Source organism: Odocoileus virginianus, chromosome 4 (genome assembly GCF_023699985.2).
Source record: "Odocoileus virginianus isolate 20LAN1187 ecotype Illinois chromosome 4, Ovbor_1.2, whole genome shotgun sequence".
In the NCBI taxonomy this organism is placed as follows: Eukaryota; Metazoa; Chordata; class Mammalia; order Artiodactyla; family Cervidae; genus Odocoileus; species Odocoileus virginianus.
The window spans coordinates 83649958-83676871 of NC_069677.1; the positions used below are offsets into that span (position 1 = coordinate 83649958).

At 52.9% G+C, this 26914-nt stretch overlaps 3 protein-coding genes across 11 annotated transcripts in view; 1 reads left to right on the plus strand and 2 right to left on the minus strand.

Annotated features, from left to right (window-relative positions):
* MCM3AP (minichromosome maintenance complex component 3 associated protein) overlaps positions 1-3272 on the minus strand; it is a 41346-nt gene extending 38074 nt beyond the window's left edge. The window contains exons 1-2 of one of the 5 annotated variants that reach the window (XM_020877036.2): positions 3169-3272; positions 260-1592 (exon numbers count right to left, since the gene is read on the minus strand). In XM_020877036.2, the coding sequence (XP_020732695.2) occupies positions 260-1475 (1216 nt within the window). In that variant the 5' untranslated portion in view covers positions 1476-1592; positions 3169-3272. Of the gene's footprint in view, positions 1-259; positions 2213-2387; positions 2490-2765; positions 2784-3168 lie in introns of those variants that run through there. The other 4 variants (XM_070466920.1, XM_070466921.1, XM_070466918.1 and 1 more) reach the window with 4 other exon arrangements.
* Positions 2820-6971, plus strand: YBEY (ybeY metalloendoribonuclease). Of its 3 annotated transcripts, XM_020877049.2 has the most exons (4): positions 2820-3134; positions 4296-4424; positions 5637-5705; positions 6714-6971. In XM_020877049.2, exons 1-4 carry the CDS (start codon positions 2925-2927, stop codon positions 6798-6800), a joined length of 495 nt encoding a protein of 164 aa, XP_020732708.1. In that variant the 5' UTR covers positions 2820-2924; the 3' UTR covers positions 6801-6971. The 3 variants fall into 3 exon arrangements, with proteins under 3 accessions (XP_020732708.1, XP_070323026.1, XP_070323028.1); XM_070466925.1 differs by lacking the exon at positions 5637-5705; XM_070466927.1 differs by lacking the exon at positions 4296-4424.
* Positions 6972-11712: 4741 nt separating this feature from the next.
* On the minus strand, positions 11713-24439 carry C4H21orf58 (chromosome 4 C21orf58 homolog). Of its 3 annotated transcripts, XM_070466922.1 has the most exons (9): positions 24158-24439; positions 23318-23378; positions 21903-21976; positions 20674-20838; positions 18347-18458; positions 13608-13729; positions 13062-13279; positions 12606-12668; positions 11867-11954 (listed from the first exon to the last, which is right to left on the minus strand). In XM_070466922.1, the coding sequence occupies exons 1-8, from the start codon at positions 24215-24217 to the stop codon at positions 12623-12625; spliced, it is 858 nt and encodes a 285-aa protein (XP_070323023.1). In that variant the 5' UTR covers positions 24218-24439; the 3' UTR covers positions 11867-11954; positions 12606-12622. The 3 variants fall into 3 exon arrangements, with proteins under 3 accessions (XP_070323024.1, XP_070323023.1, XP_070323025.1); XM_070466923.1 differs by lacking the exon at positions 13608-13729 and having other exon boundaries at positions 11713-11954; XM_070466924.1 differs by lacking the exons at positions 23318-23378; positions 24158-24439 and adding an exon at positions 22589-23305.
* Between the last annotated feature and the right edge of the window lie 2475 nt (positions 24440-26914).

Consider the following 26914-nt stretch of genomic DNA (forward strand, 5'->3'; position numbering starts at 1 on the left):
GAAAGTCATAAAAATGTATCAGATGCAAAAAAAAAAAAAAAAAAAAGTATCAGATGCAACATTTTCCAATTACTGGCGGCATCAACTAGGAAGGAGCAAAGAAAATTTTTATGGATGTTAAGACCTGCTCCAAGATCCTACATGTTAGGATCCCTAATGTTTGCAGGGGGTTAACTTGGAGATTCAAGCTAACACTCAGGGAAATTTACCAAGAACCTGCCAGCAGGATATACTGTATTTCGTACTTTCTAGAACGTACCTTCTTTTTTATCTCTGCTTTCAGTATCTTCCTCTTTATTCACACCTGGAAGCCGGGAAGCTGCTGGGACAGACTGACTGCCTCCTGGGATGACCAAGTGGTCATTTTCCCCAGACTCGACACAGCCAATTTCCTTTTTAGATTCCTTGTTGCCCAGACGACCTACTTCTTTATTGCTTTTGAAGACATCCTGTATTGTCCGACCAAACAAAGTGCCTCCTCGGGGTCGATTCAAGCGAACAGGTCGTTTATCTGGAGGATGATCGCCCCTTGACAGAGGGTCCAAGTCTTCAGCTGCGTCATGACCATGCCTCCTTGGGGACCGATCCTGGTCCTCCTTTCTTTTCAGTCCTTTCATGAGGCTGGGAAGTGGCTCCATTTGGGAAACAGCTTCTTCGCATCCTTGTCTGACACCTGTTTTGCTAACTGGGAAGGGTTCACCCAAGGACCCTGAAGAAGACATGGGGAAGGCAGTGAAGGTACTACTAGAACTTCCAAACAGTGATTTTGGGCCTCTCTTCTCTTCCTCCACATTCTGATTTGGCAAAGCAGGGGTAAAGGCAGATGATGAATTATTATTACCTGGTTTTGAAAAGGTAAAATTTGAATTGGTGGCTGAACTACTTGTCACCTGAGAAAAAGAAAATGGGGCCAGTCCCCCAGGTCCACTACTGATTGGGTGGGAAAATGTAAAAAATCCAGAAGTAACTTGGCTCTGAGTTTTCTCTGGCTCAGATTCAGCCCCCAATATTGGTCTGAACACTGAATTTTCCAGAGGTTTAAAGCTAAATTCTGTTTTCCCAAAGACAGGGCTTGCTTTTTCTCCAGTTTCTGGGGCAAAAGTAGAAGTACTTGGGAATGCTCCAAGGTTGGGGGACTTAAAACTGAATCCAGGGTTTGCAGGCACACATGAACTCGAAGGCCCAGAGGCAGCTACAAAGGCTGGACTGTGTTCAAGTCCAGAAAATAGCCCAACACTTGAGGTTTGAGAGAATCCTAACGTTTGCACTGAAGAATGACTTTGTCCAGAAGATGCTGGAAAACTGGACACCTGTGAAAATCCTGAGCTTTTGCCGGATAATGTATTGCTTTGTCCAAAAAGAGAGGGCTCACCAAACCGAAATTGTGGCTTAGCTTGAAATGTTCCTATGGAACTACTGGAAGATGTTGGAAAAACACCAGGCTGCTGCCCACCAAAAGGATTAGTTGGATTCATCTTCTGAGCAAGTTACTGCAAGTTACTAGAAGGCAATAAATACTATGTGTAAAAAAGGAGTCCTCTTCCTCAAATGGTCTGTTCAAATAGGCAGCTCCCCCCTATCTCCACAATAAGCTGAAAAACAAAAATTCAGACAATCACAACTACGTGGTGTTGGAAGGCTAAGAATTTTTAATCACATGGCAGGCAAAGCAAAGGGCTAATTCTTATTTTCTGAGAGCCAAATGGTGGTTCCCCGCCTTTTTGGGGGGAATGCAGAGTAGAAGATGATACAAATAAATTACTTTGTTATGGGGGTTCAAAGTATGATCCTTTAAAACTAAAAAAAAAAAAAAAAAATCAAAACATCTTACTGAATCCGCAAATTTATGGAAAACCTAAAATAGCAATAACAAAGTACACGCCAGTTGCACTTTGCAAGACAGGAGTTTCTGACGTCTTTCAATCTCCACAGCCAGAGAATTACAATGTAACACTGTTAAAACGTTAGTGTTTCAATGTTTCCTTCCATCTAATTGTTTCTCCCAGTAACCAGAGCACCAAATACTTTATCCAAACAAAGAAATAATTTGCGTTTTAACACGGTGGCGACTGTCCCCAGGATCCAGCTAGAAGAACACAGTGCTCATGAAAAACAGGCAGCTCCGCCAGAACGCGGGTGCAGCGCAACCCAAATCTCAGGCGGGCCCATGGGTGGGCTCGGCGCCTGCCGCGCACCTCCCCCCATCCTGCCCGCCGTGTGCCCCCCAACGCCCCTGGCCCTGCGCCCCGGGACGAGCCATGTCCCATCCCCGCGCCCCTGGCCGCGCGCCCACCGTATTCCCCCAGCCCCTCTCGGTTAGCGACACGGCCGCGGCGGCAGGGAAGAAGGCGGCCTCCGCCCCCCCCAGTGCCCCGCGCCGTGCTCACCGTCTAGCTCAGGGACACGGCCGCCCGCCATGCCTTCGGGCTAGAGAGGCACGCAGGGCCCGTGGCCGCCTAGGCCAGTGCCGCCCGCGGCCCGAGAACAAAAAAACACCGCGGACCCACTTCCGGTCGGTCCCGCGCCACCCAGCACCGCCCGGGCCCCGCCGCGCTCGGGTTCCGCTCTCCGGCCGGGCGGCGGCGGCGGGGCTTCCGGGGCGCGGCGTCCAGACCCCGGTCCGCCCGCTTCTGCTCAGTAAGCGCCTCTTCCCCAAAGTGGGGCGGCGCGCGCTGGGCCCGCCGTGCACCCCTACACCGCTGGGCCCTCCCTTCTCGCCCGTTCTCTAGTGTGTGTCGCCGCCCGTCCGGCGCGCCCCACTCCACCGTCTGCCCAGGCCCCCCGGGCTGCGTCTTCCTCCCGGTAAAGCGCACGTTCCACGACAGTTTTCAACGAATTCCACCGAACGGGATGACGTGAGCGTGCGTGCGCATGCGTTGCTACAGAACTTCCGCGGGCTTTCGATTAATCGGCCCGAAGTCGCGATGAGCCTAGCGCTCCGCAACCTGCAGCGGGCGGTGCCCCTGCGGCGCGCGCTGCTGCGCCAGAGGCTGCAGGCGGTGCGCGGGGCCCTGGGCGTCCAGGCCTTCGACCTGGGCGTTGTCTGCGTCGACAACCGGAAGATTCAGCAGATGAACAGGGTCTACCGAGAGCAAGACACCCCGACCGACGTACTCTCCTTCCCCTTTCACGAGGTAAAGGCAGCCCTTCGGTTCACATCCGGCCTACCTTCCGCTGTGAATTCCGTTAATTACACCACAGACAGGATTGTCAGTGTTGCTCCGAAAATTTCAAATACACACGGAAGTAGGGAGTAAGATGTGACCGTCGCTACTGATCAGAGCCTATCGCTGAAGGAGGGAGGGTGATCCCCGCCCTCCTCGTAACAGTGAATTAAAGAGAAAGCGCTTCTGCAGTTTTAAGTGTGGTTCATTAATGGATATGTACGGGTTGAAAATTTTAAATAACTCTGAAAATAAGAGGACAGACTTGGGCAAATATTTTAAAACAAATATGTGCTGTCTATCAGATTATAAGGATTTCCCTGTAGCTCAAACGGTAAAGAATCTGCCCGCGATGCAGGAGACCAAGGTCCCATCCCTGGGTCGGGAAGATCCCCTGGAGGAGGGCACGGCAACCCTCCAGTATTTTTACCTGAAGAATCCCATGAACCAAGGAGCCTGGCAGGCTACAGTCCATGGGGTCAAAAAGAGTTGGACACGACTGAGCAACTAACACACGCATCAGGTTATTACCTATGTTATGTGAATGACTCATTGGAGACTTCCTGCATTGTTAGTGGCCACATAAATTGGGGCAACCCTTTTGGAAAGCAGTCTGGCAATTTACCTGAAGTAAATCTTGATAACTGTTTAATCCACTAGGATCACACCTAAGGAAATAAATTGAAGGAGGAAAGAGAATTAAATGTTCAACATTTAATATAAAAATATATTAAAGTGTCCATTTATTTTCCGTAAAAAGAAATAAAAATATTTGACTGACTTAGTGTGAACAGCCCTCAGCTGAATGGACTGGTCTTTTATGTGGGAACATGTGATCAGTATCAAAACTGGGAAGAACAGAAATGTAAACTTGTATCAATGTGGTGATTTAGCTCCTAGATGTTTTGGAGCTGGGTAGTTGTGCATTAGGAAGGATGAAAGAAATGGAAATAATTATTTTGACAGTGTGGGAACATCTTGAGTCAGTCGTGTGCAGTATCTCTGCCACAGTCCCTGATTTGTCTGCCTTGGGACTAGCAACACCGGGTCTTTCAGGGTGAAACCTGTGGGCCTGTGGCCAGTTAGTGTTCTGAGGTCATGTTCTGCAGATGTATATTTCCTTATTTTCAGAATCTGAAAGCAGGTGAAATCCCCCAGCCCAACTTTCCAGATGACTATAATTTAGGAGACATTTTCCTGGGCGTGGAGTTTATCCTCCAGCAGTGCAAGGAAGATGAAGATTACTATGACATCCTGACTGTAAGTGGGATGCGGAAATGACAAATCCTCATGGGCAAAGCAGAAGCCAATGTCCTTCATCCAGGCCACGAGAAGAGGTTGTGGAGGTGACATGAACATCCACACCATAAGCCTTGAGTAGGACAAGGGTTCCTGGGGGAAACCCGCAGGCAAGGGCCGTACCCTCTCACCACATCTCAGAGAGGAGAGCCTGGGGCATGGGTCTGTGCCCCCGAGGCAGTGTTGGGTGAGGGGAGGGGACACTCCTGGGAGGAGGGAGCCCTAGGAGTGGCCTGATTCTTAGCTTTGCCTCTGGAGATGAGCAGGCTGCCTTTAGCCAGCTCAGGGCAGCTGAAGGAGCTTCTTACTGAACTGCTAGAAGCGGGCAGGATTCCAGCCTCCAGGACCTTCAAATCTGTCTCCTCCCCTGATGCCATGAAGGATGGCAGGATGGTGGGAGTGTTCTGAAAAGCGGTGTGCCATTGAGTCGTGTTCCACTGTCCCCATGGATTCAATGGAGGTGTCTCCCTTTATCCATACCCTAAAGTATCATCTTTGGGGAATCCTAGTGCTTCTGAGACTTGAAGTGGAATTTCCCAGCGAGACACCCTGTGCTCAGGCATCAGGGTTGCTGACAGGAGGAAGGTGTGCTTTCTCCTTGCAAGTGGTGAGAACTGCTGTGTAGACAGCACCGCTTAGCACCGATCTCAACTCCAGGATCTCCGTGACTAGCGTCATGTGCCCCGGAGGGCTCTGGGCTTGGGTCACCTGTGGACACTGTCCACTCCCCAATACCTTCTGAGAAGTCTGTTACCCACAGTGGAGGACCAGCCTGCACGCGTAGGACCCTCAGTTCCCTGGCACTGGGCCAGGCCAAGCCACTCTCCTCCCAGCTGGCACCCACCTGCATGGCAACGCTGGGTTCCTCCCCTTCCCCTGCCCTGGCTCTCCATGTCTCCACAGCTCCCCCCAACTCCAGAGGCGATCCTGATCTTCACACCCCACCACAGGGGCCTGACCTACTCCTGCTAACCAGACCCCCCACCGTGACGTCACCACCTGCCCACAGCCCTGCCTGGGCCCAGAGGAGGCTTCCTCACCTCCCGCTCAGCATCCACCAGCCCTCCCTGACTTTTTTCTCTTTCTCCTCCTCCTCCGCCACCGCCACCACCACCGTGGCTCATGGCTTGATCCTGACCACCCTCTGAGGCAGCTTCTTAATTGTTCTGACAGGTGACTGCCACCCACGGGCTCTGTCACCTGCTGGGCTTCACACACAGCACAGAGGCCGAATGGCAGAAGGTAGGACCCCTGCCCTGCCTGCAGCACACACGGCACGCATTGCAGCCCAGGCCCCAGAAACCAGGCTGTGCGACCTGCCCCCTGCTGTCCAGTGTGAAAACCAAATGGAGAAATGCAGCAAAATGAGGAGTTGATAGGGCCCACTTTATAAAAGAGACAGTGTTTGTTTTAAATACTGGACTCCCTAAATGCTGATAACTACATTATTCATTCACTACTGAAAGGTCCAAGGAGAGACGCTGCCATGAATTTCATAAAATCCCAAGATGACTTAAAATCTTTATGAGAGTTATTGTGATGATATTTGTCAGTTGGAAACAGGATTTGGGACATTCGAGTATCTGATCCAGACCTATTATGTGGTGGTTTGTTTCCTCAAAGACTACCAGTTATTTACTCAGTTTATAAAGGTCTGTGTTGGTATAGAACCATAATTGCATTTTATTAACTCAAATTATGTTCATAATCAAGTAGGCTTTCTGAACTGCATAGAAAAACATTTTTTGAAAATTAACAAAATGGTCCTGGTACAGTTGGCCTCCCCATGGCCTTCCGAGGCTCCTGGGTCCACGCCGGCCACACCCTGGCTGTCCCACACCCCCATCCCTGCTGTAACCCCCTCATTCCCCTCCTCAGCCCCGCTGCCCTCCACACCAGCAGCATCTCAGGGATGCTCCAGGGCGGTTTCCCAGCAGCCCACCCTTTCCCCCAAGAAGGGCTTCACACACCTGCTCCCAGGCTTTGGGGCAGGTCACCCAGTCTGACCCCTTCTTCGAACCCCGAGGTAGGCCCTCCCCTCCTCTTCATACCCAAGACCACCAACTTGGCCCTGGCCCCCCGCCCCCTGCCCCTGCTGGCTCCAAGGCTCCTACCAAGAGCGCCTCTGTCCTAGGGCTGCCCGCCTCAGGCTGTGTGGGAGGCCACAGGCCTCAGGGAGAGAGCCCCCAGGGTCAGGGGAGGCCAGGCCTCTGGGCCAGTCCAGAGCTGGTTTCTACCCCTTTCTTTCAGATGTACCAGAAGGAGAAGCAGGTTCTGCAGGAGCTGAACAAGCACATGGGGACCAGGCTGCAGCCCCTGAGCAGAGGCCTCTTCTGACGAAGGTGACGGAGAGTGGCTGGAAGGTGGCCCCAGAGATCAGGGCGCCCCCACACTGCGGGTCTCGGTGGCCACTGCTGCCCTGTGGGGCAAGTTCCACTCCTTCCTTTGTTTAGGACACAGTTGGTCTGCTATTTCCAGTGTTGTAAATAAAATAGTTCTCAGCTCTCAGATCATGCAGAGGTGGGGCATGGGAACCGCCCCTTCCCCGGGGCTCTGCCCTTGGCATAGGGGCATCTCTCCCATCTCAGGACAGATCAAGGAGCCCAGGTGGGTGTACCCTCCCTTGAAATCCTGCTGGATTCAGTCCCACCCAGCCCCCACAGGAGCAAGATGGCTGCAAGGCCCGCCGACCCACTCCCACACCGGGGGACCCTCAGCTCTTCTTTGGCCATCACCTGCCCTAGCCCTTCAGTCCCCGGTTCAAGCATTTGCTCGTAAGTCATTCCCGAGTCCTCTGCCCGCATGGCAGAGCTCTGACTGCCACATCCCATCCTTCTGTCGGACAGCGTCCTTCTGTCAGTCCTGTTCAGTCCTGACTTCTGGACAGTCAAGTAAACCCAGGGGTCACCCAGAGCCTTCTCCAGAGCTGTGCCTAAGCTCTGACCTCGCAAGTGGGGCAGATGTGGAGGGGGCGGACACTGAGCCAACTCAGGGCCTGGACCTCAGGCCCCAGCACTCACCACGGTGCCACAGACTCTCCACTCGCCTGGAGCTCCAGACGAGTCAGGGCAACAACACACGGCCTCTTGGAGATTCTAAAACTCAGAAAACCATGGTTCTAAGAACTTGGTTTCTCCCATATGTTGATTTTAGAAACGAAAACGCATTTCCCATTGGATTTGTGTCCTGAGCCTGGACTTCCACTGGCTCCTGGGGACACGGGTCTGTCATTTTCCTGAGCTGCTGGCTGCGTGTGACCTGCTTGTAATCATTAAACTTGTTCTCAGTTTAGAGTTTAACATGGCAGAGACCGAAGATAAGCCCCCAGCGCTCTCTGCTTTCTGGGCCCTTTGAAGGGACTGAAGGGTCCTGAGACCCGCCAGTCCTGCCAGCAAGTGTTCGGAGGCTCTTCACCTGCTACTAGAGCCAGCCCCCCACAGGACCTCTGGTCATGTCTGGACACAGGCAACTTCCTCCTGTGTTCAAGTCTGAGCAGACTTGCCCATTTTCTACTGGTTTTTCCTTTTTTCTTATTAATTAGGTGTTTTAACATGTGGTTGTAAACAGCCCTTGAATTTTAGTACAGAATGTGAGCGACTGTCCTGACCTGAATCTGAGAGAAGGCCATGCCACGGTCCATCAGCAGCCAGGCCATCTGCTGGCCACAGGGCGTCTTGGTTCTGTCTCGTTCCACTGGTTGCCCCCACCCTCCACCCTCCTCACCCAGACACATGCTGCCTGGTCCCAGTTTAGTTCAGTTCAGTTGCTCAGTTGTGTCCGACTCTTTGCGACCCCATGGACTGCAGCATGCCAGACCTCCCTGTCCATCACCAACTCCCAGAGCTTGCTCACACTTATGTCCATCGAGTTGGTGATGCCATCCAACCATCTCATCCTCTGTCATCCCCTTCTCCTCCTGCCTTCAGTCTTTCCCAGCATCAAGGTCTTTTCCAGTGAGTCACTTCTTCCCATCAGATGGCCAAAGTATTGGAGCTTCAGCCTCAGTCCTTCCAGTGAACATTCAGGACTGATTTCCTTCAGGATTAACAAGTTGGATCTCCTTGCTATCCAAGGGACTCTCAAGAATCTTCTCCAGCACCACAGTTGAAAAGCATCAATTCTTCAGTGCTCAGCCTTCTTTATGGTCCAGCTCTCATATCCACACATGCCCAGTCCTAGAGCTTCCGGCACATCCAGTGTCGCCTGAGCAGAGCCCCTGCTCCAGGTGTTGCCTGGGTTCCCAGCCCTTTACTGTCCTAGCTGTGTTCTAGATTCGCCTCCCAGCCTCCAAGCCCTGAAGGCACCTTAGAGTTATGCCAGGTCCACAGGGCACAGGCAGTGCCTCCTGCTTCATTGTCCTTGGCATCTTGGTGAGGAGAGGCCCACCAGCACCCCCACCAGGGCACTTGGCACAACCATTAAAATTTCCTCTCCTCACAACACTTCTACCACTAACTGCTCGGAGACAGTGCAGCCCCCCACAAGTGAAGGGCTCAGGCCCACAAGTTCAGTTCAGTTCAGTTCAGTCGCTCAGTCATGTCTGACTCTTTGTGACCCCATGGGCTGCAGCACTCCAGGCTTCCCTGTCCATCACCAATACCTGGAGCTTGTTCAAACTCATGTCCATCGAGTCATTGATGCCATCCAATCATCTCATCCTCTGTAATCCCCTTCTGCCTTCAATCTTTCCCAGCATCAGAGTCTTTTCCAATGAGACAGTTCTTTGAATCAGGTGGCCAAAGTTTTGGAGCTTCAGCTTCAGCATCAGTCCTTCCTAATTTCCTTTAGGATTGGCTGGTTTGATCTCCTTGCAGTCCAAGGTACTCTCAAGAGTCTTCTCCAACACCACAGTTCAAAAGCATCAGTTCTTTGGTGCTCAGCTTTCTTTGTAGTCCAACTCTCACATCCATTCGTGACTACAGGAAAAACCATAGCTTTGACTAGACAGACCTTTGTCAGCAAAGTAATGTCTCTGCTTTTTAACATGCTGTCTAGGTTTTTCATAGCTTTTCTTCCAAGGAGCAAGTGTCTTTTAATTTCACGGCTGCAGTCACTGTCTGCAGTGATTTTGAAGCCCAAGAAAATAAAGTCTGTCACTGTTTTCCATTATTTCCCCATCTATTTGCCATGAAGTGATGGGACCAGATGCCATGATCTTAGTTTTTTGAATGTTGAGTTTTAAGCCATGCCATGATCTTAGTTTTTTGAATGTTGAGTTTTAAGCCAACTTTTTCACTCCTCTTTCACTTTCATCAAGAGGCTCTGTAGTTCTTCACTTTCTGCCATAAGGCTGGTGTCATCTGTGTATCTGAGGTTATTGATATTTCTCCCACCTCCCATGGACTCCCATGGGCATCTCCCAGGCCAACAAGTTGATGATGCCATCCAACCATCTTATATGGCCTCCCTATCAAGGCTATTAACCCTCTCAAGACTTCCCTGGTGGCCCAGCGGCTAAGATTCTGAGCTACCAATGCAGGGAGCCCAGGTTTGATCCCTGGTCAGGGAACTAGATCCCGCATGTTGCAACTAGAACTTGGTGCAGCCAAACAAATAAAAATAAATATTTTTTTAAAAAATGCCCTCCCACTCTAGACCAGGATACTCAGTATCCAAATTCACCAGGATCAGAGGTTCCCATAACCCTCCCCGTCCCCCAGGTTCAGTAATTTGCTAGAATGGTCACAGAACTCAGGGAACACTGCTTTATTGTAAAGAACACAGATGAACAGTCAGCTGGAGACGTGCATGGGGTGAACACAGGAGCTTCTGTCCCCTTGGAGCGGGGTGTGCACCGCCTCCCAGATGTTCACCAGCCCGATCTTCTAGTGGATTTATGGAGGTTCTCTTACTGAGGCATTGATGGATTCAGTCATTGGCCATTGGTGATTGACTCAACTTCCAGCCTCCACTGCCTCAGGTTGGGGGTGGGGCTTAAGTGCCAACCTCCAATCAGGGTGGGCTCCTTGGACAACCGTCCCCCATCCTCCTGAAGCCCTCCTGGGGCCCAGAGTCACCTCATTAGCATAACCTCCGGATTACGAAGGTTTTAGGAGCTGTGTGCCAGGAACCAGGGCAAAACCAAATACACATTTCTTACTATGCCACAGTATCACAGCACGCAAAGCCCCCACCTCTGGGCCCCAGCACCACCTCCCTGGCAGGCCCACCCCACTTCCAGGGCCTACTGAGACTTCTTCAGCTGCCCCGGATTGGCCAACTCATGAAGGCGATCTCACCCCATGTCCTCAACGTTGACCTCCCTTCCCAGAGGCCCTCCCATTGGTGGCCTTGCCATGTTCTCACAGCACTGGACTCTCCCAGATGCAGGAACATATTCCCTTCATCCTGGTTGACCTGCCAAGGCCAGGTGTGCGGTGACAGAAAACATGCATGTTAGTCTTCACGCCGCCCCCCGCCCCAGCTCCTGACAGGGATCCTGAAACCTTTGTAAATTCCCACATGATGATGAGGTGACTCTGGGTGGATCCTGGATGAGTCTGGTTGCTGGGAAGGCCAAGCAGGATTAGAGCCTCGGAACTTCCCTGGAGTAGGGAGGGGGCTGGAGATGGAGTGACCAGTGGTCAGGCCCATGTGAGGAAGCCTCCACACCATCCCAGCCTAAGATGCAGGGGGTCCAGGTCGGCAGACGCATCCAGGCTGGGAGGTGACGCACCCCACTGCGCGGGGACACAGGTGAGCCCTGGATTTGTGACTGGTGTCTGAAGTGGGGACAGTCCTAGGAGACTGAGCCCTTGACCTGAGGGATCTGACCCCATCTCCAGGCAGGTGGTATCAGAATTGAGCTGAATTGCAGGACACCCGAGCAGGATCACGGGGACCTGCTTGTTGTGGGCAAACCTCACACACATTTGGTGCCAGAAGTGAAACATCCTTTGTGACAGTAGGGGAGACTCACAGGAGAGGCAGACACCTGAGGGAAGGGCTGGGATTTCCCTGACTCCAAAGGCAAACAAAACAGATTGTCCAGTTTCCCGGGCCAACCAAAGATGACGAGCTGCTGTCAAACCTCTTCCCTCTATTGAGTTAACAATTATGTTGAGAAGTGAAACCAAAGTGAAAAGCCATGTGAGAAAATGTTAACATGAATGGGAACCCCCTCACGGTCCAGTAATGAGGACTCAGCACTTGGACTGCTGAGGGCTCGGGTTAGCTTCCTGGTTGGGGAGCTGAGATTCCACAAACCGTGGTGAATTTTTTTTTTTTAAAGAAAATGTCAACATGAAAATACGGAAATTGGGTCAGACCTTTAATGGCACATTGAACAAGATGTGCAGATGTCAGGACACGCTGCACCCAGGCCCTTGGCGCTCTCGCCACTGGGGAGCTGCCTGGGGTGCAGTCAGCCCAGTGGGGGAGCCTGCGTGCAGCTGGAGGGCAATTCCAAGGTCATCTCTTCCTTTGAGGAGTCTTCTGGCAACTGCCAGTTCCAAAGACGCAGACCCGAGCAGAGCTCCTGCTTGTGTGGAACTTGAGGAAAGAGGTAACATCCCCAAAGGGGCCAATGCAAACATGTATAATGCTTGCAAAGGGCATTTACATGGAAATGATATTAAAGCATCCAGGAGGTGCAATTCCACCAGAAAAATATAAAAGAGCCAAAAATGGAGTAGAGGTATCGTGTCCCATTGGGAGAGTCCAGACTGGCTCAGATGGAGGAGAGTCCCCTCAACCAGCTTTATTGCTTCACTTCAGGGGGAGAGACTGCTCCAGCCAGCCTGTGGCCCTGCCCTCACCAGATGCCCTGCCCTCACCCAGACACCCTGCCCTCACCCAGACACCCTCACCCAGATACCCTGCCTTCACCCAGACACCCTGCCCTCACCCAGATACCCTGCCCTCACTCAGATAGGCTGCCCTCACCAGACGCTCTGCCCTCAACAGACACGCTGCCCTCACCCAGGCACACCAGGCACACGTCCTGCCACAGCGCCTTCCCCGGGCACCACATGTGTGACTGTGTTCATGGCATTTGTGTGGCTGAACCCATCAGCCTTTTCTCTCCTGGCTCCTGAGCCCCGTTTCCTGGTCACATCCCCGTGTCCCCTGGTGATCCTCACAGCCCTGGGTCCAGGAGCCTCAGCTGCCCCACCACCCGGGAGAATGGGGCCTGTTGCTTACCTGAGCCCACCATGAGGTCACGGGCCTGGCGCCTGTGCCGGCAGGACCCCACTGGATGCCATCCTGAGGGGAAGGAGGGTGTCTGCTACTGCCCTGGTCTGGCTCAAAGACGCCACGTTCAGGTGTGTCTCACCACCAGGCCTCGGTGGGGCCCTCAGAGCTGGATTTGTCCTGGGCTCTCCCAGGGACCCCCTGCTGGGCGGGACAAACGACCCCCGCCTCAGGCTGCTCCCCTGGGAGGATGGCACGGGGTCCACACTCAGCCATGGCAACCAGGACCGAGACTGCCGCGGTTACCTCCCCAGCCCGCCCCTGTCGCTCAGGAGCTGGGAAGGCCTCCGCAGACTCCCGCTGCAGCCACTGGCCTGACAGAAGGCAAGCAGGGGTGACCCAGGCCCCGGGGTCCTCCCGCCTTGCAGGCTCAGGAGACCGGGCTAGAGCCCGGCCCAGACTTACGTGCTGAGGGCGGCCGCAGACGGGCCGGTCACGTGCTGCGCGGTGCTGGGCAGGAAGCTGGCAGCAGGCGGGACAGCAGTGGCAGAGACCACCAGGGGCCACACGGAGTAACCCAGAGGGGAGCCAGGCGCAGGCATGGCCGGCAGCAGGGCTGGAGGTGCGTAGCGGTGGTGGTGGTGGCGGACGGAGGGCGGCCTCTGGGTGGCCGGGCGGGCGCGCTGTGCATCCGCAGCAGGACACACAGCAGAGTGTTTCAGCGAGGACGCCGGCTGCGCCCCGGCCCCCTCCCTCCACATGGGCCCTGACTCAGGGTGCGGTCAGGGTCAGAAGTGGTGGGCAGGGGCGGACCAGGCTCCCACAGAGCTCCTGCAGCTTGGGGGGCAGCTGTCTGGGCCTGGATGGCACAACCTGTCCTTCTCCCCTGGGGTTGCCCTGGGGAGCACCGGGGGCTTCAGGCAGGAAACACAGACCCGGAGCCAGAAACACATGAGTTTCTGGAGGCAAAGCCAACAGGTCCTCTGGTCTTGGCCTGGGCGTGGAGCCTACCTGTGGGGTGAGGTGCGGCGGGGTGGGCGCGAGTGCTGGCGGGGGCAGGGCTCTGAGCATCAAGGCCTGCATGAGGACCTGATGCATCTGCGCGTTCTGCATCAGCATCATCTCCACCACCTCTGTGTGGGGGGCGGGGGGCATGGAGGGCTGGTCACTCAAGTGGGCGGCCGCGACCCTGCCGCTCCTGGAATCTGCCACTGCCTGTGGATCTGCAGGTCCCATGCAGCCCCTCCTGCTACTGGACTCCTCATGTAGACCTGGCACATGGAAACTTAGTTTCTCGACCAGGGGTCAAACCCACACCCTCTGCAGCAGATGGGTGGACTTTTAACCACTGAACTGCCAGGGAATTCCCCACAGTTTTAAAAGTAAATTAATCATTTATTAATTTTTTTTTAAGAAACGCATCTGGAGATGGGGCAATTATCTTGGATTATCTGGGTGGTCCTGATGTTGTGAGAAAATAACTATCACCCTACACTTGAATATCCAGCAACAACATTCGTGTTTAAGAACAGGCGGACATCAGAAGAAAGGGAATGCTGAGGGAGCTTAGGAGCCTTACTGCAAGGCCTTGTAAAAGACTGATGACAGATGGGGACTTCAGGGGGCGGTCTCCCCAGATGACAGATGCAGGCTCCCCAGATGATAGATGGGGACTCCAGGGGACAGTCTGAGACACAATGAAGAGTGGTTAATTCAAATGTACTTCTGTATGATGATATACCAGTGTCTGTTTCTGAGAAGGTTTTCTAAAAGGTAGAACTGGCATGGAGAACAGTCATGAGGAGTCGGGGCAGAGTGGATGCTACAGAAACTGAGTTTAACTTCATACAAAATAGCCCAAGACTTCTCCAAAGTGGTTATTAGAGTACTTTCGAGATTTCCTATTTTTACATTCCGTATTTGATCGAGTTGGGATTTGTTTTGGTACAAAGAGTAGGGTAAGGAACATGACTTTACTTTTCTGAATAGCTAGCTACTTACTTGTCAGGAATCCTCTGGCCCTTATTAATTCCTGAATATTCAGGAGTTAAGAGGAGAGGCACGCCTTTCCCTTTCCCGGGGCCGAGGAATCCAGGCATTTCCTTTGTCAGTTTCTCATTATGGTGATAAGTACCCTCTTCTCTCTTTGGTAGGGATCGCCCTGTGTTTTGTAAGTCTGGAATTTTAATCTTTATCTTTGCTGAGAATAACTACCTTGTAAGACAGTATATATGCGCATGCCATGTTGATTAAAACACCTTTGCTCCATTATGTCTTTCTTTCTTTCTTTCTCTTCCTCTCTCTCTCTTTATCTCTCTATTCCTGGCTGATTCCCTGGAGTGCTAAAGCCAGCTGTGTAACCCAGGGAATATTAGCCTCTTTCCTTCTTTCACTTTCTCATCGTCGACTCCAGGCCACCAAGTTCCGGTCCATTAAAGGACCAACACTTACTGACTTTCATTTTTACCAATGATTTTAAATGCACTTTTTTAAAGCACACAGATACTTGCATGCGTGCAGTATGCACATATACACACACACAGTGTGCTGGCTTCCCCTCTAGGGCCAGATAGTCACTAAAGTTCATCTGGAAAAACCGAGGAGGGTGGTGAGGAGAGGCCGGTGCGCGGTTCTCCCTGCACCTGCAGGGCACCTTCCTATGGGTCTCGGTGTGAGCAGCCTCCCGAGGAGCTGCAGACTGGCATGGGCCATGTAGCATGTACATGGTGGAGCTATGGTCACCAGGACAGGGCTGAGAACATTCATCAGGTGATTCCATACATAGGTCTGCCTCCAGACTCTCATCACTGCCCGTCGTTAGGGAACCGCAAACTACAACCACGGTGACCGACCACCCCCGCCACTAACCACCATCCCCACTAAGTGACCAGCACCCCCACTAGCTGACCATCAGCCTCACTAATTGACCATCACCCCCACTAGCTGACCATCACCCTCACTAACTGACTATCACCCCCACTAACTCACCATCACCCCCAGTAACTCACCATCACCCCCGCTAACTTACCATCACCCCCGCTAACTGACCACCACCCCCACTAACTGACCACACCATGTGCAGGAGAAGATGTGACAAACCAGACCTCTCACATGCAGCACTTTTAAGCACACACTTGCCACGTTTCAGCTGCTCCAGTCCTAGGTATGTGCCCAGGAGAAATAAACACTCAGACTCAAATGTGAATGTCCAGGGAGTTGTGTGGTGATACCCAACAACTCCAGCTCCATCATCAGGTGAAAGGATCACAAATGTGTCCATCCACGGGGAGGACTGTCACTTGGCAATTTCAAGGAGCCATGGTTTGCTGCACCCAACAAGAGCGATGAGTCTGAGAGCAGTGCTGCTGAGTGAAAGAAGTCGCCCAGAAAGTGCACACTGGGTGATTCTACTCAGACCAGAACAGAGGAGACACAGATCAATGCCTAGTGGCAAAGCAGGCAGGATGGCGAGAGACAGGGCCTGAGGTGGTGCCCATGTTCACCACCTTGATTTAATGATGGGTTCACAGGCATGTACAGGTGTCAGAACTGTCAGATTGTACACTTTAACCACATGCAATTTAGTCTATGTCACCTCAGTAGAGCTGTTCTGAAATAAAGGTATTCAAAAGTTATTTAAAGAGCAAAAGCAATTTAACCAATGATTTTGAGAAGCTAATCACTAAACGAGTTGGTACGGTGAGCCCAGTTCTTTCTGTTCTGAGTCCAGGCCCTTCCCTCAGGGATATCCATCAGTAAGGATTTTTCAAAGTAAAATTATTTTCATGTTGGTAAATGCATAGCTTCCATTGAGTAGTCAAAAAAATGGCCCTAAATCAGAGGTCTCCAACTGGTTTCATGGAAGACAATTTTTCCACAGGCTCGGGTCAAGGGGGATGGTTTTGGGATGATTCCAGTACTACATTTATTTTGTGCTTTATTTCTATTATTATTACATTGTGATATATAATGAAAGAATTGTTCAACTCACCATAATGCAAAATCAGATCATCAGGCATCAGATTCTCGCAAGGAGCACACAACCTAGGTCCCTCGAGTTCACAGTAGGGTGACCACTAATCTGAGAATCTAATGCCATTGCTGATCTGACAAGAGGCAGGGTGCAGGCAGTAAGGCGAGTAATGGGCAGCAGCTGTAAATACAGATGACACTTCGCTCACTAGCCTGCCGCTCACCTCCTGCTCTGCAGCCTGGCTCCTAACAGACTACAGACCAGTCCTGGTCCGCGGCCCGAGTGTTAAGGACCCAGGCCCTACATGACTACCCTGCTTACAAAAGTATTTCTTCTTTCAGTAGACAATTTCATAAACCTGTGACAACATCCCGAAGAAGGGCAACGGAGTGGCCACAGGACTGGATGAGGTCAGTTTTCATTCCAGTTCCAAAGAAAGGCAATGCCAAAGAATGTTCAAACTACTGTACAATTTCACTCATCTCACATGCTAGCAAAGTAATGCTCAAAATTCTTTAAGCAAGGCTTCAACAGTGAACTTCCTGATGTTCAGGCTGGACTTAGAAGAGGCAGAGGAAGCAGAGATCAAATTGCCAACATTGCTGGGTCATCAAAAAAGCAAGAGAGTTCCAGGAAAACATCTACTTCTGCTTTATTGACTGTGCCAAAGCCTTTGACTGTGTGAATCACAACAAAATCTGGAAAATTCTTAAAGAGATAGGAATACCAGACCATCTGACCTGCCTTCTGAGAAATCAGTATGCAAGTCAAGAAGCAACTTTAGAACCAGACATGGAACAACAGACTGGTTCCAAATTGGAAAAGTATGTCAAACTGTATATTGTCACCCTTCTTATTTAACTTCTATGCAGAGTACATCATGTGAAATGCCAGGCTGGATAAAGCTAAAGCTGAAATCAAGATTGCCAGGAGAAATATCAATAACTTCAGATATGCAGATGACACCACCCTTGTGGCAGAAAGCAAAGAGGAACTAAAGAGCCTCTTGATGAAGGTGAAAGAGGAGAATGAAAAAGCTGGTTTCCAACTCAACACTCAAAAAACAAAGATCATGGCATCCAGTCTCATCACTTCGTGCAAATAGAGGAGGAAGCAATGGAAACAGTGATAGACTTTAATCCCTTGGGCTCCAAAATTACTCGGACTGTGACTGCAGCCATGAAATTAAAAGACACTTGCTCCTTGAAAGAAAAGCTATGACCAACCAGACAGCATATTAAAAAGCAGACACATTACTTTGCCAACAAAGGTCTGTATGACCAAAGCTATGGTTTTTCCAGTAGTCATGTACAGATATGAGAGTTAGGCCATAAAGAAAGCTGAGCACCAAAGAATTGGTGCTTTTGAACTGTGGTGTTGGTGAAGACTCTTGAGAGTCCCTTGGACTTCAAGGAGATCAAACCAGTCAACGCCAAAGGAAATCAATTGTGAATATTCATTAGAAGGACTGATGCTGAAGGTGAAGCTCCAATACTTTGGCCACCTGATGCAAAGAACTGACTCACTGGAAAAGACCCTGATGCTGGGAAAGATTGAAGGCAGGAGGAGAAAGGGACCACAGTGGATGAGATGGTTGGATGGCATCACCGACTCAATGGACATAGGTTTATGCAAACTCTGGGAGATGGTGAAGGACGGGGAAACCTGGCATGCTACAATCCATGGGGTCGCAAAGAGTTGGACGCAAAGAGTTGTCACAAAGAGACATGACTAAGTGACTGAACAACAACAAGACAACACTCGTGTGGACACTTACCTTCCTTGATGCTTCCTGACCGCTGGGTGGGGAAGGCCAGGGGAGAGGGGATCTGTGCAATGAGTGGCTGCTGAGGCAGCTGCTGGATGATGGTGGCAGGAGGTGGGGGGGCCTGGAAGAGCCAGACAACCCATTATCTGAATGTGCCCTAGGAATAGTGACCTACAGCACCACCCACCACCTGCCATCCAGACATCCACCATCCATCCATCCATCCATGGGAGATTTTAGGCGAGAAACCCTAGAGATTAAACAAGTGTCCAATTAGATAAATACTTGCATCTGGGTATCACTTAGGACATAGCATGTTATGGACTGAATGTTTATTCCCCGCTCAAATTCACATGTTGAAACCCTAAGCTCCAAACTGACTGCATTTGGAGATGGGGCCTGTGAGGAGGTGATAAAGGTAAAGAGAGCATAAGGGTGGGGCTCTAGGTTGATAGGCCTGGTGCCCTTGGTAAGAGGAAGAGACACCAGACTCTCTCTGCCCCATGAGACACCACGAGAAGGCTGCCAATCCCTAGCCAGGAGGCCATGCTCAGGGAACCAGGTTGGCTGGCACCTCCATCCAAGACATCCAGCTTCCGGGCAGTAATAAGGGAAATGTCTGACATTTAAGCTCAAAGACTATGGGGGTATTAATATTTTATAACGGAGCCCAAGCTGAGTGAAACATGGCGTGTCGTTTTCTAATGTTTCCCACATTTCCTGGTGTCAGTGGGCTAAGCTCATCCCTGCGTCCATTACTTCTGCTTTAATAGAGGCATCCAAGGAGCTTGGCATGGAAACACCCTCTGGCTTCACTCCTGAGTTAACACAAACGTACCACGGTTCAGAGCATGCACTTGGTGTTGATTCCCACTTAAATCCTCTTCTGAATGCACCGGGCCCTGCCCTGTCCCCTCTCCCTCGGTTCACAGAAAGGATGGCATAGACAGGGCTGGCAAACATCCTGCAAAGGGCCTGATGGGGTATTGTTCCCACTTTGTGGCCACACAGCTTCAGTTGTAAGTGTTCACCTCTGCTGCTGCAGTTGGAAGGCAGCCCCAGACTGGTAAGCCAACAGAGCTGATCCGGTGAAACTTCACTTAAGCACCCAGAGATGCGCGTTTCGTATCCTCTTTGTGTGTTACCAGACCCCTCGGCTAGCAGGTTGGGCACACACAGGTGGCAGGCAGCTTTGGCGTCGTCACAGCCCACCACCTGGAGCAGACTGGAGAGGCAGCCTGAGTGGCCAATGGCAACTCACCCCAGGGTCTCTGGAAAACCCATCCCAACCACCCTGGATCCTGCTTGCTCTGTGGTGTCACCAGAGTCCAGGCTGAGACACCCAAGCACGACTGGGGTAAGGAGTTGCAGTAAATGTGAGCATACGCTGGGGACTGGGCAAGCCTCCTGCACCGACACCCCTCTCCCACCGTTCCTGGCAGAGGTTCCAGGGGCAGGAAATTGGGGAAGACACAGACAGTGCTGGGGCCAGGGCTCTGGGGGTTCCACTGGACAGATCCCTCTCTCTTCCCTCTGCACGGGCAGCCAGGGCCCCCCAGGGGATAAACGTCCTCCAGATCACGACCTGGCCCACCGGCACCATCGGTCTCCTTGGCCAGCCAATCCAGAACCTTCTCCGCTCAGCCTTGGCCACCTCCTGCCTTGTCATCTCCTCCTCACAAGGCCACAGCCCTTGCCTGTCATCTACTCATGCTCTCAACCCCTGAGGCCACAGCCCGCCGGGACTAGCTGCTGCCCCTCCTTCCTCTGGGCACCTACCTGCCCTGATACAATTCCTTCTGCTTAAGGAAGAGTGGCTTTCTGTTGCCATATGCAGGGGTGAGCCTCTCAGGAGTGGGTGCACATTCACCTTTCAATGCACCTTAAAATTCTGCCTGGAGACTAGGGGCCCAAGCTTCCTCTGGTAATTAGGAAATTTTGGAAAGCAGCTGACACACTTCTTCCCCAAATTCAGGCCCAGCCAGTGCGGAATCCCCCCATACTTCCGCTTCTGCTGCAGAGGTTAGCACCTGGAGCTGAGCGGGGACCCCAGCCTCCACCTGTAATGAGGAGATAACGGTTCGCCCCTCCACACACAGCCAGTGCTTAGGGCGCCTGTGAAGCCTGACGATACGGGACACGTTTCTCCCAACAGGGCTGGACACAGGCAGCAGCCGCTGTGGCCACTGAGCCGATGGCCCCTTCAGCGCACTTCCCTAAACTGCTTAGGGTGCGAGTGTGGAGTGACCGACATCTCCGCTCAGGTGAGAGGTCTCTGGGTGCACGGTACCCTCCCCATTGGTTCTGCCCCCCAGGGTCACCCAAGGCAGACGTACCAGGTGTTGGATGATCCGTGGTGGGTTTGGGGCAGGTGGGGCTGGGGGGACAGCGGGGTGGATGCCCACAGGAGGCGCCTCTGGGGGCAGCACAGACCCATGGGCTCCTCCATGCAGTTCCCTGTGATGACGAACCCGGGAAGCCTCTTCCAAGAGGCGCTGCTCCTGCAAAGCCAAAGCAGAGCCATGGCCGCTCGGTGGGGGTGTGTCCCGGCCCTCACACTGCCTGGCAGAGCAGTGCCAGCGCACAGGTGTGTGACCCCAGTCAGAAGCAGCGAGCCCCAGTACCACCAACCACTGCCCTGCACCCGGCCCCCTCCTGCCCCCACCAGGGCCCAGCGTACATCTGAGCTGGGACTGCAGCCAGACTCTGGAGGCAAAGCCCTTCACGTGGTGCACACAGGAGCAATTAACCAAAGATGACTTTCTCCAGCCAGTAGTGAAAATGAAAGTTGCTCAGTCGTTTCTGACTCTTTGCGACCCCGTGGACTATACCGTCCAGGGAATTCTCCAGGCCAGAATACTGGAGTGGATAGCCTTTCCCTTCTCCAGGGGATCTTCCCAACCCAGGGATCAAATCCACGTCTCCCTCATCGCAGGTGTATTCTTTACCAAGTGAGCCACAAGGGAAGCCCAAGAATACTGGAGTGGGTAGCCTATCTCTTTTCCAGTGGATCTTCCTGACCCAGGAATTGAACCGGGGTTTCTTTGCAGGCGGATTCTTTACCGACTTAGCTATGAGGGAAGCCGGTAGAGGATACTCTGTCTCTCCAGCACATTTCCAGTGCAGAGCAGTAAGTTTATCACAGCTGCTCTGTGGACCCAAACACCTTCCTCCCCCCATGTGTCATTCCCTGCAACAAGTGTGTCTGTTTGGACAAAGCCCTGGGCATCTTGGAATCCCACTTCCTGGAACCAGACCCTTCATGGGGCATGTCTGCTTCTGATCATATGCAGCCAGAGCAGGTTTTCTCAGCAAGTAGCCCCTGTGAGAGCCCAGCCTACAGGAAGCAGGTGAGTTCTCTCTCCAGTGGAGTCCATGGTCCACTAGTTGTCCACCGCCACCTCACAAACATCAGAAGCAGTGTGGGTGCAGGAACCCCACCACAACCCCACCCTCACCCCCATACCCTACCCCCCCGACCCCACCCCAGTGCTTGTTCTGAGCGCCAGCCGCAGCTTCACTGCACAGAGCTCTGATGAAGACGCCCCATGTCCACATGGCCTACCCAGAGTCTCTGCAGAAGGTCCTTCCTCATCCTCAGAGCGCTCCGCAAGGCGGCCTCTGGCCCATCCTCATCTCCTGGAGGGAAGCGCAGGCTTCAGGGCTCAGCACCATATCCCAGCCTTTCCTGCCTCCAGGACCTGCCTGTCCCAGAGGAGGAGGGAGGTGCCTGCGGGGGCGGAGCTCAGGAGCCACCCCATGGGGGTTGTGTGGGCAACAGTAGGGGGCGTTCAGGAAGCTGAGTCTTCGAGTTGGGGTCAGGAGTCTCCACTCACCCCAGGAGTCCCCACTCCACACCCAGGAGTCCCCACTCCCCTCCAGTAGTCCCCATTCCACCCCCAAGAATCCTGACTCCCCCCCAGGAGCCCCCACTCCCCTCCAGGAGTCCCCATTCCACCCCCAAGAATCCTGACTCCCCCCCAGGAGCCCCCACTCCCCCCCAGGAGTCCCCTCCCCCCGCCCCCCGCCAAGGAGTCCCCACTCCCCCAGGAGTCTCAACTCCCTTCCCAGATGTCTCTACTCCCCGCCCCCAATCAGGATTCTCCTCTCCCCCAGGAGTCCCCACTCCTCCCCAAAGAGTCCCCACTTCCCCCTAGAGTCCCCATTCCCCCCACCCCCAGGTGTCCCCACTCCCCCGGCCCATTTGTAGTGTTCCATGTCTGTGTTATGGAAGAGAAAATGGCAACTCACTCCAGTATTCTGGCCTGGAAAATCCCACGGACAGAGGAGCCTGGTGGACCACAGTTCCTGGAGTCGCAGAGTCGGACACGACTGAGCAACTGAGCGCAGCACATGCCTGTGCTTGCCCTTGGTCATGTGAACTGATTTGGGATTTCCTATCTGGATTTCAGCCCTGGGCTCTGTCTGTTGCCCTCAGGAACTGCCTGGAACTCCGCAGCACAAGGAGCTTCACCATGTGGTGAAGAGCAAGCAGTGTCTCCCCAGCACCTTGCCCAGATGTCCCTGAGCCCAGAACCCCAGCCAGGGAAGGTGGCCCTTCCCCTGGTTCCTGTGGCCTGAGCATCTGACCACCAGACAGGTTGGGGATGTGGAGACGTCTGGTCTGGGCACCTGAGGATGAGCAGGTGGATGTGGATGGCTGGGCCCCATATACCCCCCACCCCAAAGCAAGCTCAGAGCAACATGGTCTGATGCAGGCAAGGGCGATTCTGATCTGAGCAAGGCAGTGGGGCTGGTCCCCTACCCTCTCTGCCTCCCTCTTCTCATCTGCAGATGGAGTGATGAACGTGCCCCCCTGGATGTGCAGACAGAGGTGATACGATATGAGGGTGCGTGTGTGTGTGCGTTTAAGACATAAACAAGGCCTTTCTGCTCTGAGAGTGATGTTTAGAGGACAGTCTGGCCATACCTGGAGGTGGGTCTGGGGCCCACACAGCGCCAAGCAGCCCAGGCTCTTACCTGGCACGACATGGGGGTCCTCAGAAGCCCCCTCCACATCCTCACGCTCTTGCTCCAGTTTCTGTGAGGAGACAGAGGGACAAGCATTGCGGGCTCCAGGCACAGGCTCCTCCGGATGAGGGGCCGGGCCAGGAACGAGTGCCCAGACGACTGACTGGTGCCAGGTGGGGTCCTGTGGTCACACTTTCCATATGACGCACACATGCTCCACCTTGAAACCTATGGGCCCCTTCAGGCAGCTTTCTGAAGAGTTTGACCAGGCCAGCCCTGCGTCCTGACTGCCCTGACGCCCCAGCTGAACCCAGGGCTGAGCAGTTATAATCCAGACCAGTCCTGGGGTGACCCCTGCTGCCCTCTCTGGGCAGCCCAGGAGGGCAGAAGGCAAGCATGGTGGGCAGAAGAACAGAGCAGGCAGGTGAGGGGTTGGAGGGGGGCATTGAAAGGACCATGCGACCCTCAGAGGAGGAGAAGACCGGCCTGAGGAGCGTGCACAGGCTACCTGCCCCATGCCCTGCTGAGAGGCCGCGGTAGGCTGGGTCTGTCTTTCCTAAAATTTGGAAGCTGGGAGGCTGCGAGAGAGCTTTGGGAGCCCTGGACGTGCTCCATCCTGTGGTTGCAGGCCTGCCTCCCAGCTGTAGAAACTTCCAGAAGACCCTACTTGGTTCCATTCAAACACAAAGAAGAACCAAGAAACCACAGCTGTTCACTACAAGGCTAGGACCACCCAGAAGTGCTTTGCTTTGGAAGTGGGCGTGACAGGTGTAAGCTGTGCTCTGTAACAAGCTGTTAAAAGCACAAGTGCCCAGCTGTCTTTTTTTTTTTTTTTTCTAGCTGTCTTACCTTCTCAAGGAGTTTCAGGGTCAGTCGGGTCAGTTGATCTGCCACTGAGGAGTCCAGCATCCTGGGGCCACAGGAGGGGACACTGCAGGCCCACCCCCTCCCTGCTCGGTCCCCTCCGGAAGAATTGCTCAGCTAGAGAGAAGCAGCCCCATCCTGGGGTCACTAAGGACTCCCTTGCTGGACGTGACGTATATCCCAGAGACTGGTCTCCACGGCCAGCTGGCTGGCCTCAGGAGGGCGTGTAGGAGGTGGCCCTGCACCATGGATGCAGAGTGTCCAGAGTCAACAGGCTGGTATCACCGCAACAGTTGCTAGGCACTGCAGACGCAAGGAGGCCCCCCGTTGCCAGGTTCCTGCTGAGAGTCCTTCCCAGGCCTGCCCCGGTCCCCATGAGGGTTTACCTATAAACACTGCTGATCCCCAGGTGTAGCCGGGCTGGGCTCCTCAGGAAGGAGAGATCAGGCAGACGCTGGGGCCAGAGGGGCAGAGCACGGGAAGGGGCATGTGTCCCTGGGGGGAGGACAGTCCAGAACCCCCAGGACAGAGCCCAGAGGGGTGAGGTGGGGCAATGCACCACCGGGGTCTGCCACTCCAACTCCCAGTTGATTATGGCCTTCAGAAGGCCAGCAAGACCCTAGCCCCTCTTAGGGAGCCTCCCCAACAGATGGACCCCTAGAGGTCACGGTGTGACCACCCCACCCCTCCACTGCAGGGGTGGGGTCTTGAGGTGGGCCCACCCCATAGGCACCCAGCCGGCATCTCACAGGACATGAGGCCTCCCAAGGCATCACCTGTCAGTGTTGATGGGACTCTAGCAGGGGGACTGCCCATGTGGGACATCTGCCCAGAGAAGGGTGGGGGGGTCCTGGTGGCTGGGGTCAGGGGCACCTGGGAGCAGGCCCCCCCCTGCCAGGTCAGCCCTTGATGGATGACCCACCTGCTGGGTGGGGAGGGAGTGCATGTCCATGGGGCTGGTGTGGGGAGGGGATGAGCCCAGCAAGGGAGGGCAGGGCACCCTGTTGTTTCCAGTTCAGGTTCCCAAATGAGTCAGCCTGAAGAAGGAAGCCAACAGAGCAGACTTGAAGGTGGACCCAGTGCCAGCAGTCCTGGCTGGGGTGAGTGCCGTGTCATTATGCTTACAGCCCCGCTCAGAGCAGCCGACCCAGAAACTTGACCTGGCAGCCAAACTGCCCATACACTTCAGTATTTATGGCTTCATATGTTTCATGACCCTAAGATTCAAACAGGAGGTCTGAGGTACACAAAAATGAGTTAACTTAGCCAAGCAACTTGAGATGGCGGGAGGTCGCCATAACACATCCCAGTGGGTTTCAGTTTGTTAGTTTAAAAAACTTCTTTTTAGGTTTATAGAAAAATTGAGAAGAGAATTTCCATACACATGGGTTCCCTATTATTAACATCTTAAGTTAGTATGACACATTTGTTACAATGAATGAATCTATACCGATACAGTAGCATTAACTAAAGTCCATAATTCATTTGACTTCCATATTATGCTGCCTACTGTTCCTTTCCTGTTCCAGGATCCTATCCAGGACACCATATGACATTTAGTCACCATGTCCTCTTGGGTTCCCCTTGCTTTTGATGATGTTGCTAGTTTTGAGGAATACTATTTTGATCCAGTGCCACCTGCCAATGCAGCAGACTCAGGAGATGTGGCTTTGATCCTTGGGTCAGAGAGACCCCCTGGAGTAGGAAATGGCAACCCACTCCACTATTCTTGCCTGGGAAATCCCATAGACAGAGGATCCTGGCGGGTTACAGTCCATGGAGCCACAAGGAGTTGGATGCGACTGAGCGCATGACTACAGTATTTTCTATTATGGTATACTGTACCAGTATCTACTATATCTGGAATCTTTGCAAGGGGTCTCTCCACTATTGGGATTTGTTTGATAATTTCTCATGACTGCACTGGGGTCACGGTTGTTGGGAGGAAGACCACACAGGAGAGAGCCTCTTGTAACGACATTCCATCCAAAGTGCATGCATCAACATGACCCACACAGATGATGTCGACCTCAGTTACGTGGTACAAGTGTGTCTGTCAGGTGTCCCACTGCACAGGTACTATTTTTCTCTTTCTTTCCACACTGTCCTCTGCAGGACGAAGTAGCTATGCACAGCCCATTCATAAGGAGTGGGGGTTATGTTTCCCTCCATGAGGGTGTATATCTACATATTTGGACAGTTTTTCAATTGTTAAAAATAAACTAAAATTCAGATCCAATATTTACAGAACATCTAGAAGAGCCATGGAAAGGATTCTGGGGCTCTTAGGAACACAGTTTGAGAATCACTGGCCAAGGCAGCATGGGCATGATGCACATACTGTGGTTTGTTGTTGTTCAGTTGCTAAGTCGTGTCCAACTCTTTGAGACCCCATGGACTGCAGCACACCAGGCTCCCCTGGTCTTCACCATCTCCCAGAGCTTGCTCATATTCATGTCCATTGAGTCGATGATGCTATCTAACCATCTCATCCTCTGCTGCTCTCTTTTCCTTTTGCCTTCAATCTTTGCCAGCATCAGGGTCTTTTCCAATGAGTTGGCTCTTTGTATCACGTGGCCAAAGTATTAGAGCTTTAACTTCAGCATCAGTCCTTCCAATGGACATTCAGGGGTTGATTTCCTTTAGGATTGACTGGTTGGATCTCCTTGCAGTCCAAGGGACTGTCAAGTCTTCTCCAGCACCACAGTTCAAAAGCATCAGTTCTTTGGTGCTCAGCCTTCT